The sequence below is a fragment of the Elaeis guineensis genome, chromosome 3, assembly GCF_000442705.2.
Source record: "Elaeis guineensis isolate ETL-2024a chromosome 3, EG11, whole genome shotgun sequence".
NCBI classification, from domain to species: domain Eukaryota; kingdom Viridiplantae; phylum Streptophyta; class Magnoliopsida; order Arecales; family Arecaceae; genus Elaeis; species Elaeis guineensis.
In genome coordinates, this window is record NC_025995.2 from 85,946,698 (window position 1) to 85,961,340 (window position 14,643).

The window sequence follows — 14,643 nt, forward strand, 5'->3', positions numbered from 1 at the left end:
TTTTTCGGTTGCAAGCATGTGAAATCCATATCTTGGCTGTGAATTAAAGATTCGAGTTGTATCTTTGAACACAACTCTCGAAGCACCCTCACTAATTTCTTCCTGCAATCCATCAGCATAGGTTTCACAATGGCTATTGTATAATTCAATAATTGACATCGTGAAAAAAAGATGAATCATTCTTTCATGTGTGAAAGATACAATCTAAACCTTTGAATTAAAGCGGTGATTGATACCGGTTATGTAGGTGGTGTGGCCAATAAGAGATTTGGGTTTATATAGGGCTAAACATATTAAATAAACTCACATGACTCTTGCTTTCCTACGTACAAACTCTCCTTGTGCTGGACGACACGTAGGTGTTTCAAAAAGTCCATTAGAAAATGCTGTGTTTTAATGATCCAAAATATAATTAAATAAAGGACTTAAGGATATCAGCATAATTTACTCTCTGTTGATATGCGAAGAATGATGTCATGAATTTTGTTCTGGGACCAGCAAAACGGGAATTTTCTATGACCACTGCATATGTTCCACCGAGGTTTAGCTACTTGAGCAAGGCAAAGTAGTACATTGTTGACATGTTAGTACTTAATCAAGGTGAGCTATCGGTTGATGTGATGAGAATGATGTCACAAATTTTATTCTGGGCCCAGCAAAATAATCATTTTGTATCACCATTCTATAAGTTTTACCATGGTTTATCTATTTGAGCAAGGCAAAGGATCCCGTTGACACGTTAGCATTTAATAAAAGCTGAGAACACCCATGGGATAAGCTCAATTGACCAAAAGGCCTTATCGAGCAAACCATCAAAATCAATAATATATGCAGCCCAACATATAACTACTTTTAAGTTTTTTTTCGATAAAAAATTGATGATTGTATTTCTAAAGCAATTTCAGATGGACCAATCAAACTAAGTCACTACTTAACTTTGCATAATTATTTTGATGAGTAATTTCTGCAAAGAAATGAAGCACTAAACTGCACATAATATCAGAGTCAGAATTATTTTTAAATTTTTTTTTCAAAAACTCTCATTGATCTAAAGATAGAGAATAATTCAATCAAAATAGTAACGGTAGAAACGAACGGACCCTCAATGTGGCAAAATTATGAACTTTTTTGGACAAACTGTGGGAATCAGATCCATTTCAATTTTCCAAACTGTAATATAGCGTACCATGAATTGAAACTTAAATGAGCAACAGTAGATCAAATTGTGACATCCAAGCATATGAAGATGGATCGCAGATTTCAGGCTTTGCGGGTTTGCGTGATGACAATTGAGATTCTAAAAGGTCTCTATGTTCATATGGAATGAATGATCTTGACCATTCCTACTGTATCAGGACAACGGATAGAGACTGATGGGTTAAGATCTTGGACCAAAGAGACCACTTAGCGTCTCGTGCCTGTATGGAATGGCCTACTAAAGGGATTTATCCACGGGAGGAGTTCGGGTTGTACCTTTCATATGAAAGGAGAATTGGTCTTCTTTTGCAACCTCAACCATTAAATTGTATATGATATGAATTTCAAAATGCTCAAATCTTTTTCTTCCTCCACCCATATAGATCTCGAAAAAGCAATTGTACAATCCAATAGTTGGCATCGCAAAAAGAGATGAATCATTCTTTCATGTAAAGGATACACACCGGACCCATAAGAAGGCCTAATTTTAGACCCACGAGGACAGTTACAGTGGTTCGACGGTACATTCAAATCAAGGTGTTCCCACTTGCAAAAGGAATCCGCCGAGACTGATCACTTTCTCTTCTTATCAAAAAAGAAAAAAAGCGTAAACAAGACAGACTAAAATATGAACTTTTCAGAGAATATTAACCAACCATTCCAGTTAAGTCAATACTTCATTTTTATTTTCTTATTGTTTAGAAGTCTATAGTTCAGTCTAATACGTTTTATTTGCTAGCTTCTTGGCCAAACATCCTATAAGAAATAAATGTGTAGTAACTGTCAATCTCCTGATTAGGGGGTCGTGGTTTCTCAAACTGCTAGATTCTGCTAGAAGGTGAAGACAATTTATTATTGTGAGGGTATTGAGGGAAATGAAGCCCAAATCTGGGTTATATGGATTAAACCAATTAGCAAAATAATAATCTTGGGCTAAGATATACTAAATCTACATCATGTCTCATACCGTAAATAAAAATAATTCTTGGCGTGTTTGTAGGAAGCATGAAATCTCTGTGTGAGCACAAAGTGATCTAACGCCAAAAAAGAAAACAAAGGCATGACTTCACACAGTGAGTTCATATAATCTCATGAGATTGATCTTACTGTAGATTTTCGTCATGATATAATTGAAAATTCAGTAAATAATTACAGAGTAATTATAAACAGTTACTTTTCTTGTCCTCCCTAGTTAGTTTAAAATGAGGGCTTTTTGTAATTAAAATGATGACGTTGCTGGATACCATGGGCCACAGGTGCAATCTTGTTTTGGTTTGCCAGATGGTATGGCGTATGGATGTTCCCTCGCAAAATTCTCGAGGCTTGGTTTTCCTCACGGACAAGCTAATCAGTTTGAGCTCGGAGAGAAGGGCTTTTCATTGTGATGTTAAATGTATCGACACAAGTTTGTCGTCGCTAGCCACCGAAATGATGATTAAAAAGAGAGACATGTACCAGATTTTTCATGGCAAGATATTAGACCAAGTCTAACTTGAATGTCTGAAAAAGTTGCACACATTTAATGGGCATTAAAGTTTTAGATGCAACGGATTAAATTTTAATAGACGTCTACTTCAATTCTACGTTGCCATAGATATTTGGTCACCACATTCTTTCCTCTGTATTAAAAAGTTATAGAGAAGCTGCCCAGCCGCCGCTGGGCCTAACTTACCCCCTGATTTCCCTCGCCCTGTAATTGCCTACGACCAACGAAAGACCGAATTATCCAGTTTCCTAAAAGAAAATGTTCTCTCTTCGCGATTATACCGCCAAATCCCCAAGTCCTCTCAATAATCTACCACACTTTGTTGCTCGATCTCTCTCCCATTTTCTGCTACAGGATTTTTTTTTTCTTGGCTAAAAAATATACCTTACCGTTTTTTTTTCCCTTGGCTAAAAAATATACCTTCCTCCTGCAGGGTTTCTTTCTTTTCTCTTCTTTTTTTTCTTGGCTAAAAAGAATACTTTTCCACATGTCATTTGAAATTAAAAATATCTTCTACATGTCGAGCCACGCAATGTCAACCCTATCATTTTCATATTATTATAATATAACCCACCCTCCTTCAAATTGGAATCAGAGCTCGTTGAAGAAGCCTAAATGGCAAGTGATGTAAAGAAATATCTATTGTAGACTCAAAGGTCTAATGTGGAAGTAATCTCTATGAAAGCAAAGGTTAGAGCTTGGAAGAAAGGAAAGAGATGCCATGAGGTGGGAAATATCACCACCTGCCTCTTGGACAAGGCAGATTAAATAAATAGGAAGGGAGGAAGAAGAAAAAGATGACGACCAAGACCGTCTGCAAGTATTTCAATTCATAAATTAGTTAGGGTTCAATCCATGTCCAAAGAGATTGGACTTCACTACTACCCTATAATCAGTGTGAACCATTACCCAACCGGTTGCAGCTCCACATATGTTGTCGTCCTGGAGACTCAATTCAGTAAAATCAGTGCTCTCTACCTTGAATCATGCTACAAAGCCATTTAGAAGTAGGAAGTCCAGATAGCAGATCTGAAATAGCATCCGGTTATCCACACATTGCCAAAATAAGAGAATGTCAGCATTAGCATTACCATACACTTTTCAGTTTTTGATTCTCCTAACGACATCATCTAACATATGGAAATTTTCAGAAAATAAGTATTAAAGCCAAGGATGAATTGCCCAGGAAAAACCTGAGTGCCAGGTAATTTCCCCATGTTCACCTCATAACCGAGACCCGCTGTTGCGACCCACTATGGATTCCGCTGCTCCCACCCTGCATGCTACCCCCAACAACACGGGGGTGGAAGTTGGTTGAGAAGTTGAGATGATGATCCTGATGATGGAACAAACTGCCATCGGATACAGCTGAGACCTCGGAGCCAGTGGGTGTAGCTGCAGAACTCATAGTGCCATTCTCTGTCCCTTCACCTCCACCCAGTTGCAGCAGAGAGGAACTGGAGGCATTCTTCTTGTCATTGGTGGTGGCAGTCTGGGAGTGCTGCTGGAGCTGCTTTGTATTTAAGAATCGCCCACCCGATCCCCTTGCTCTTTTCATTGCATGAATATGCCGAGACTCATGAAGGTATGGCTGAAAAAGATGTGCACCATCAGATTGTCAGAGCAATGAATTTAGAACAGTCATAGCATATAATAATATGCAAGGAAAAAAAAAAAGACACTTCACCCATTCATATACGAAGAGGGGAATGCAATGACAGAATGCTTCATAACAGAGTTTATACTACAGTGAAGAGGAATCATGGCACAAGCAAAAACTAAAGTGCCTGGAAAGAAACCAATTGAAATTTAACTCAACTTAGATAGCATTTCATCTCTTGGAGCAGGAAAAAAAAAAAAGGCAAAAAAGAAACAAAAATATGAAGACCAAGAGGGTAGGACCCACAAATGTATAGCATAAGCTACCTTTCGGCCTCTGATGACTTTATTCTGAGCCTCTAACTTGGCGCGCAGCTGCCTCCGTCGAAGAATTCCATGATATTGTTTCGCATTGACATATATGGGCTCATCCTCCACGGGTTGAGGCAGGGGGACTCGAGCAGAAGGTGCCATTCCAGCAAGTTGGGGGTGAATCTGTGTTCAAGTATAAACTGATTAGGGATTGCTAAGATGAAGAAAACTTTGCCTCTAAAATATTTTTAAAAAATAATGATAAAGACGAATCAACAGAATTAAAAAGTACAGTCCCTAATTCAAGAATTCAGTAAAACAAACATGGACCAAAATCCTTATAAGTACAAGTTTGTACCCTCAGATAAGCAAGTTTTTAAGTTTTGCAGCTTCCCATATTGGTCATCAGAGACCAAAATTCACTGATGAAACAGAGCCACTGTTTGAACTGCAGAAGAAGAAGCATATACATACATGAAGAAACTTATAAATGCACCCACACATGCACGCATGCACCTATAAATGTCTCTGTATAAACGATTATAAGTAATTAAATTTTATATGTAAATGGAAAAGAAGACAGATTGTAATTCCCTCTGAAACACAAATAAAAGGGACCACTGAGTGCCTCTCAGAATCAACAAGCAAGAGGTTTTCCTATAGGCAGGATTTAGATAATGAGTAAAATTAAGGCCATCAATAAATAAAATCTGTCAAATGTCACCCTCTTAAGGCAACAGATTGTATTACATGAATGTTCTTCTGGAAATTTAGGCAGGATTTACTGAAAGATCGGTTGCCTGTACATGTTCCTACGGAAAAGTAGAACACTCATCAAGTAAGGAGTATGAAAAGTAAAATGACAAGCAAGTCCAAGTATACATTTCAATCTAATATATGAAATTTCTACAAGAAGGCAGAATAAATTATCAATTGCAAGCCGCATTTATGATGTGCCATCCAGAAATATATTGACATAGAAATATCCAAGAAAACCAAGAAAACAGACATCTACCTCGAGCTGGCAGATAAGGCACAAAAGCATCCAAGCAGACAATGAAAAATGTCTTGTATGTAGCTCAGTGAACATGCATCATCAAGGGTCAGCTCAACACATTATTACCTTCATTTCTTATGCACTGTATTAATACATGCATTAATTGATGCAATAGTTAATCAAAAATACAACAACCAAAACACTAGACAGAATGCAGTTTAGGTAGGTAATTTGTGCAGGAGAAAGAAGTAATTCAAACAGATCATTTTTCACCGCATTGGTCCGTAAAAGAAAATAAGGGGGGATGGTTAAGACCCTCTTGGCAAGCACAAAGTAGATTTAGGCCCTGTTTTGATGCCAGATTGCTTTACATGGCTCGTAAGGGACCCCAATAGAGGGTTATAGTTTATAAACAACAGCTATTATAGAGTCATGCGGCCCCATTCATTCCCCTCATCCCCATTTTTCAGAGATTATAGATTCTACTACCAAAGGCTGCATTTAGTTAAAGGGAGCATAAGCATTTAACCCATTTATGTCACCTTGTTTTAACCAAACATTTATTTAAGCTTCTACATAAATCACCTTTTCAGCCAAAAAGTTGGTACAAGATAAATGCATCATTTTTGTCAGCCTAACCCATTTACTCCACTTAACCCAGGAACAACTTACTCCAAAGAAAAAAGTGGAATAGTTTAATTTTCCATTTCCCCCACCCACCCCCCCCCCCCCCCCAAAAAAAAAATTGCTCCATTCAACCTAGCTAGCCCAATTTTTTGGTCTTGAACAAAACATAACCAAAGGATTTACCTTTTCTGAAGGAATAGGCACTACTGATACAAAAGGTACCCCAATTTCACTAAACCAGGAGTGGAAATCCATGACCCTACCCACAACTGACTTAAGTGGGTTTGGTTTTGGTGTAAACTGGATCAGGATGCAAAGGGAACACCTGAATTAGTTCATTTATTAAATATACAAGATTTAGGTTTGGAGCCTGGCCTAACTTCTTTCAATTTGTTTAGTAATTGGGTCAGGTCTACATAGTTACAACTCAACTCATGTAAGACCTGTTTAAATGTTTAAATGTTTTTTGTTTATGGATTCAGATTGGATTAATAGGTTACACAGACCCGACACAACCTGTCCAGTAGAGGGTTTACACATGTCAAGTTACCTTTACAGGTCAGATTTGGTTTTCAATTTTTGAGTTTCACTTAAGTTGTTCAGGTTTGTGTTGACAGATTTTCCCTAATGCATGTCTCAAGTCTCAACCCAACCTGACCTGACCCATTGCCACCCCTAGCTCCAACTCACTCCTTTCAGCTTCCCTCTTCAACAAAAATTCTCGCTGATGGCATCTTATCACACCAACAACACAGTATTCTAACATCCAAACAGGTCCTTCATGGAGATGCCCAATTAGTTGACAAGTAGATCTAGCCATTTGCTCCAAACCAGAGTTTTGAGCTTCAAACCAACTAGATCCAGGCATCTTCACTTACTTTTTCATTTTTTTTCCTTTGTTGTAGTTACGAACTTGTGAAACAAACAACCACTAAAAACTCGAGTTCATTTCTATATGCTCCAACAGTAAAACCCAAAACTTCCATCTTTAGATAGAAGTACTGACAGCTACACCTTATACCCCAAACACAAGGCGGAAATGTGTCATATTTTAATCTGTCCAATTTTATTCTGAGTATTGAAAAACTCCAAAATACCCCCAGACAAAATAATTAAAAAAAAAAAAAGAAAATCAAGGATAGCATGGTCATCATTAGTGCACAAGTACATAATTGTATGTTTCAACAAGCACCATGAAAGATCTGAATAATTCTCTATCCAGTATAATGTGGAGCCATCACAGTCAACATTTCAACTAGAACAGCAATTTTAAGTAACAGAGTGCAAGCATCATATAAAAAAAGAACATCCAGTCAAAGATATAATGAAGCCACCTATGCAATCATCAAAAGCAAGGCATGAATAAAGGTATACAAAGAAAGGAAAGATTAGTTGGCATCAAACTAAACTCTAACAAGAAATCAGTGCATTAAACAAATATAAAATTATGGTTTGCCCAACTTCTGATTTACTAACATCAACTAACTGTCTACCTGCTCCACTATCACTGTTGGGTACGAGATGATAATTGTTCCTTTCTGTACCAGCTCAGAGTACAATATCCACTGTCATTTTGCAGCATAAATTGCAAAACACGGAAATCCATTAAGGGTCCATTCTTTTGTAGGTAAAAAATTTATTTGAAAATCTATATTTTCCTACATAAATATTTTTCCGGCAATATTTAGACAGAAAAATAATTTATCTATGTTTTTTTATGCGTAAAAAGTGGTTTCGAAATCTTTTATCCATATTTTTTGTATTACTACTTTTATGGGTAAATTGCTAAAACTTATTCAGATTTTCTATAATATTATTTATGCTTTTTAGGTTTGAAGAAAGTGGATGACTGAGTTATTGGGCATTAAATGATGGAGACATTGAAAATAGAATGGGGCATTTTAAGAATAAAATTAAATGCCTACTTTACTGGCTGATAAGGAAATGATTTAGCCACCTCTAGGTGCGCAAAATTTTTTCTTCATTTCATAGGTAAATGCTACTCATAGAAAGTAACTTACCCATTTTAAAAAGTGTGACAACATGGATAAATTAGTCAATGGAAAAGTTGACCAACTTTTCCATGATATTTATCTACAAAAGAATGGGCCCTAATTACCAATGGTTGTAAACATGTGCCACCCTCATTGTTGCAAGTGGAGATTATTGCATGTTGCCATACTAGCAACAAGTGCTATGTTCATCAATACCTTGCCTCACACATTGTAATGAAGTGTGATTAACACCTTGATTCCAAGCAGTTGGGCCTCTAATATTTCAAATATTCATGAAGTTAAAATAAAATTTTGGTATTTGTTTCATTCAGTATGTTCTGTCTTTTATTTGCAACTAACAAATAAGATATGACCTGCTATATTATGCTGCATGAACAAATGTCATCAAAATTCCTACGAAGCCGTACACAATTTTCAAAAGACTGCGACAACATATAGCAGAAAACTCAACAGCTCCAGGCATATATAAGTCAAACAGGATTCAAAGGACAATTGAGTCAAAAGTATATCCACCATGACTAGCATGAATTCCTGCTGCATGAAAATGTTTGAACCACAACAATGTCATGATACAATTTCCATAGTAGTTGCCAATCCAAATTCCAAGCAGTATCACCTTAATGATGAATCATACATCATCAACCAAAAATAGCTAAATGGAACTAAATTGGACTTGAAACAGAACCTTTTTCTTCTTGCCAGGATTATTACATGCCTTAAGAAAGCCTGAATCTAACCATTTTCACATTGTTATGAAACACAAGTAACGCTTTTTCTTCTCATGTTGCGCTCTCACTCAATCTCAGCTCTAATAACATGCAAAAGTCCAATAGCTAGGCACATATGACAAGTAAGAACAACATGTCTAAGAAAGATAATGCAGGAAAGGAAAATTTGCTCAAGAATACTAACCACAGCATGCGATCCATAAGTAGCCACAATCCCTCCAAAGTATGGATCTGCATAAGGGTATGGAATGCACGCCTGTGATGGAAATAACAAAATACCAATCAAACAAACACATGAAGAAGCAATTAACTGCCCAAACATGTAAAATTATGTGAACTCACAATAGACTGGCTAAAATCAATTTTTTGAGGTTGAAGGACAGCTCCTGCAGTACCCAGAGATAAAACTGGCTTCATATGATCTTCAACCTGCTTTCTGGAGGTCACATTATCACCTGCATGAAAGTACAGTAACACCATCAGACGCTTGTGCATACGAGAGAAAGGTGACATCAGCCAGTTGCCAGGTTCCAATAAATTTACATTGCAGCAATACCCTTGGGAAAAAGCTTCTGAATCATGTAAACTAAAATCAAGATTCACAATGATACAACAAAGAAAAATTGCCATATTGATTACTGTTGGTGCAGAATTCCGCCGACGCCGGAGAAACTGGAGTCAAGGGGATCGCGTCCGCCGTCGGGACCTGCAAGGGAAGTGTAAACCGGAGTTGGGGGTGCTTCGGCAAGACCCTCCGACGTTCAAGTCAGTACTCTGCCTCAACAGAATGGAGCACTCGAATGGGATTTTAGCAGAATTTCGAGATAGACTTTAGAGCTTAGAGAAGAACGTATCTGGGATCCCTTTTTATAGACGGAGAGCGTAACTGATTGACAGCGACGTCTGTAACTGCCTGATAGTGGGCCGTTCGGAACCACGCAGAGTTTGTTACGGAGAGTAGTGATGTCAGGGGGCGTTCAGGGCCACGTGAAGTTTGTTATAGAGTGGAGTGGTGTCCGTTGTCGTGACTTGCCAGAGAATGGTGGGGCCACATGGAATCTGTTACAGAGAGTGAGTGGTGTCCGTTATCGCGACTTGTCGGAGAATTCGGGTTGGACGGCTGAAGCTCGACTGGGACGTCTGAGGGAGCGGACTGGCTCTCTGCCTCAGTAATCTAAGAGAGGCTCGGATGTTTCCGAGGTTGCTGACGATCCACTGTTGTCGGGTGCCTTAGACGCTGATGCTGCAGATGGAAGTCATCTGCTGTAGAAACTCGGACGGGGACTTTCTGTTGGTGAAGTCCGATAGGAGTCGATTGCTAGAGAAGTCCATCTGGGATTTGCCTGATGTGGAAGCTCGTCTGAAGATTGTCCGCTGGAGAGGTCCGATTTCATGAGGAATCCGATAGAGGATCGTCCGACAGTGGAGTTCGAATGACGCTGTGGAGGTTCGTCCGTTGGAGGAGTCTTGAGGACACTGGGGAAGGTCGAACATTGGAGGAGTCCGGGATTCAATTCTGTTGTAGAAGTTCAGACGGAGTCCGGCTCTTGTAAGAGTCTGAAAGGAGGCCGCTTATTGTAGAAGCTCGGACAAAGACCGGTTGCCGTGGAAGCTCGGATAGAGACTTCTTATTGTAGAAGCTCGGATGAACTCCGCTTGCAATAGAAGTTCGGAGTAGAGATCCGGCTGGTGGAGCCCATCCGTTGTAGAAATTCATCCGAGATCCATCCGCTGTAGAAGTTCGGCTGGGATCCGACTCTTGTAGGAGCTCGGATGAAATCCGGAAGGCGGTCGACCACCGTAGAAACTTGAATGGCGTCTGGTTACTGTAGAAGTCCTGCTGTTGGAGAAGCTCGGTCATTGACGAAATCCGAAAGAAGTTCGAAGTAAAGATCCGACTGGTGGAGCCTGTCCGTTGTAGGAGTTTGTCTGTGATCCATCCACTGTAGAAGTTCGGACGGAGTCCGACTCTTGTAGGAGCTTGGATGAAGTCCGCTTGCAATAGAAGTTCAGAGTAGAGATGATCGTGGCTGGAAGAAGTCTGGAAGAGATTCAGAGGGTAGCCATCACTGTAGAACAATCGGCTGATAATGGAGCCCGGTGAGCATTTGAAGCAGTCCGGTATGTGAATGGGGGAGCTCATTATTGGAGAAGTCCGGATGATATTATGGAAGCTCGGACAGTCGGGGGAGTTCAGAAAGACACCGCACAAGGTCGGAAGCCGGAAGAGCCCTGGAAGGATCGGCCTTTCACGAACTTCGGCTAGGGGTATTTTATACCCAACACCAGTCCCCTACTTCCGAGTTTGGGTTCGAATGAAGAAGTACAGAGAAATTTTCACTGCCGAAGTTGCCTCCCTCGATTTTCGTACTCGATTGTTTCTATATATTTTGGCGTTTGGCGCGCTGGTGCTGGAGTCTTTTCAAATCGAGACGATCCGAAAAGATTTTTTCAGAATTCCCGCTGGAATGTTGCTCTAGATACGGCGCAATAATGATGAGTGGGACACGTGACGGTTGTAGATCGACCAGAGGAGATCTGCGATCATTATTGCGCTGGATCCCGTCGCCTATTTAAACCCACTCCCCTCCTTTAGGAATTTCACTTTGCCTGAGATTTTTTTCGGTCCTTCTTCTCCGAGAGTTCTGTTCTTCTCCAGCATATCCCTCTCAGTTTTAGGTGCTCCTCGGGTCGATCCTCATCACTCTTGCTGCCTTCCTGCATCTTTCGAATCAGTTTAGGTTAGTTCTGATACCCCTCTCTTTCTTGTTCTTCTTTCATTTTTTATCCTTCGCGTTCCGCCCGTTCGGTTTTCGTGGGCGCCCTGTTTCTTATTTTTCCTGATTTTTTCGAGATTTTTGATGTTTTTTCTTGATCCAAAATGTCCTCCAGCACTTCCTCCTCTAGCAGTTCTAGGAGTTCGTCCGTTCCAGCTCCCCAAAATCTTAGTTCTGTAAATGAACCTCGTCTGATCTTTGTACCAGACACCATCCCCAGCTCTCTGACTTCGGAAAAACTCTCACTGATTAGGATTCAGTACGGGATTCCTCCGGAGTACGAGCTGGAGCTTCTCGGACCGACTGGCCGGACTAGTGCTCCTCCCCCGGCTGCTTCTGTCTATACGAGAAGCTTTCCGCGCTGGACTTCGACTTCCGCTTCCACCTTTTGTTATTGCCCTTTTTCGCTTTTTAAATATTTCTTTAGTTTCTGTAGCATCGAACTCCTTTAGATTTCTGATAGGATTTCTTTCCCTCTGTAGTTTAGTTGAAGTTCGGCCAACCCTTTTTTATTTAGGAATTTCTATACCTTCAAACGTCATCCCTCGACAAAGATTGATGGTACTTCTCCCCCCAGTTCGGTAGAAAGGGGTTGCTGAAAGGTGCCCCCTCTTCTATCTACAACTGGAAGGAGAGGTACTTCTACGTCCGATGCCCGACCTTGGAGCTGGGATTGCCCCCCTGGGGCTCCCTAAGGGATTCCGTCCGCGGGCTTCTAGCCTGGGACGGGACGACCTTGAAGCCTCCAATAAACTTGAGGCTTATCCAGCTCCTTCTCTCCAACCTCCTGAAGGAACAACTCTTGTTTAACGTCGGCCTAAGCCCTCTCAACCCTGCCGGTATTTTTTTTTTTTTTGCTTCCCCTTTCTTTTTGTTCTTTTGCTAAGCTGTGTCGATCCTCGGGGGCGACGAAGAGGGCAAGGGCAGAAGAGACTAACTCGATCGTGCCTGCCTAGGCGGCCATTGCCGTCGACACTCCCTCCGACGTCGAGCTCGCAGTCCCCCGGGCCTCTTCAAAGAGCCCCCTGGCCGAGGTTTCCACTCCAAAGAACCGACCCAAGAGGCACCGGGGGCCGAACGGAGGAGAAAGAAGATATTGGCCCACAAGAACCGCAGCAGCAGGGCTGCCATCGAGAGGGCCGACAGCTCCGAAGAAGATCCGGGGGAAAATCCCTTCAACAATAGGGATCTAATAAAGAGATTGGTCGACGGGTGCATCCTGCCGAGCTCATCCACAGGATTGTTCACGCTGATCCTGAGCAGCGGGTCTGGACTCTCTGGGATCCTTTCTCGAGGTAGGTCATTTTACTCCTTTCTTCTTCTCGCCTCTTTACTTAGCTTATTCCTCAATTTTTATATTGACTCCCTGGCCGCTCTTACAGATTGGACACCAGCTCATCGCCAACATCGAGGCGATGAACAATGCAAGGAAGGAGGCCGCCCAAACGAGGAAGGTCGTCTGGCCGAGGCTGCCCGCCTCAAGGAGAAGATCGCGAGTCGGAGTCTCCAAGAGGCTCTGCAGAAAGAGGGGCAGACCTCGACAGACTTGAGGGCCACCTTGGAGGAGGAAAGAAAGAAAGCAGAGACCGAGGTCTCCGAATTGAAGGCACAGATCTCGACTCTGGTCTCGGAGGCAATAGTCCGGATAGTGGAGTTCAAAACCTCCTCCGAGATGAGGGATCTGAAGGTCGAGTTCGGCCAAACCGCTTTATCAAGGGCTTCGAGCTCTGCCAAGAGAAAGTGATCGGGAAGTTTCCCGAGCTGGACCTCGGCTTCCTGGATGAGGCGTCCGATGATGAAGCCGGACCTTCTGAAGCTGCTGCTGGTCTTCCTCCAGTCGGGACTTCCTCGACTGCCGCGGCCGACCTTCCGGGGGAGCCGAGCTCCCCCACTTCTGCCCCAGAGGTCCGAAACCTCTAATTTTGTATTCTTTTTTTTTTCTTTGTTGCAACTTTTCTCGTTCTCTTGTACTTAAGAACTATTTAATCAATGAAATCGGATTCTTCTTTACAGAAAGTTCCTCTTTTTTACTCTGCATTCTTTTTCTTCTCTTTTTTTTCTTGCACTGATTTGTGTTGTGGCATTCTTGTCTCCCAACGACAGTGCCCTGCCGAAGCTCTTCCCCTACCACAATGGATTCCTCTGAAGTCGATGATCCGAGACCTCAGAAGGAAAGTTCGTCACTTGACGAAGAAATCAAAGAAGTGGATGACGAACTTCACTAGCTGAGAAGAGCCATTCGGAAGTCACTGCGGAGGCTACTCGCTTTCGGAACCTCCACAAAAAGGGCTTCATGGACTACACCCGGAGGAAGGCTAACTTCGTGAAGGAGCTCGAGGAACTCCGAAAACGTGCCAGCGACCGATCTTGAACTCAGGCTTCCAAGATCAGCTCCCTTGAGGTCGAGCTGGCGGCTGCACGGAGAAGATCGGCCAGTTGGAAGGAAACTCGTCTTGGCTCACAACTCAGGCCGACCACGACCGAGACTGATCGAAAAATTCTTTGACCTTCAGAAGCAGCTGCAGGACACCGAGACGAACTACAACGCCTACAAGCCGGCTGGTGCGGACAAGTAGACACTACCGAAGAAAGCTCAAGACGGCGACCGACGAGGTTACCCGCCTTCAGAGGTAGTTGTCTGAGAGAGTCCAGCCGTCTCGGTACAAGGCTCCGACGAGCTTCGCCCCTTGAGGGGGATCATTGAAAAACTGTCCATGGCCCTTGGGCAGGAGAAGGCCGAACTGCAGCGACTGAAGATTCAGCTGGCCTATGAGCAGCAGGCGGTCAAGGATGCCGAGGCGGAGTCCAAGTTCTGAGGAAGAGGCTTCGGGAGTCGGAGGGCGAGAGTCGGCGGTTCCACCAAATGTATCGGGAGATGCTGTTAAGAAAGAAAGAACTGGAAGAA

The 14,643-nt window shown here is 42.0% G+C and overlaps 1 protein-coding gene across 6 annotated transcripts in view; it reads right to left on the reverse strand.

Moving 5' to 3' along the window:
* Positions 1–3,706: 3,706 nt before the first annotated feature.
* LOC105041877 (nuclear transcription factor Y subunit A-4) overlaps positions 3,707–14,643 on the reverse strand; it is a 28,482-nt gene continuing 17,545 nt past the window's right edge. For all 6 annotated transcript variants that reach the window (XM_029263589.2, XM_029263584.2, XM_029263585.2 and 3 more), the window contains 4 exons: positions 9,304–9,416; positions 9,146–9,217; positions 4,610–4,777; positions 3,707–4,274 (listed from right to left, as the gene is read on the reverse strand). In XM_029263589.2, coding sequence (XP_029119422.2) covers positions 3,903–4,274; positions 4,610–4,777; positions 9,146–9,217; positions 9,304–9,416 — 725 coding nt within the window. In that variant the 3' untranslated portion in view covers positions 3,707–3,902. The remainder of the gene's footprint in view (positions 4,275–4,609; positions 4,778–9,145; positions 9,218–9,303; positions 9,417–14,643) is intronic.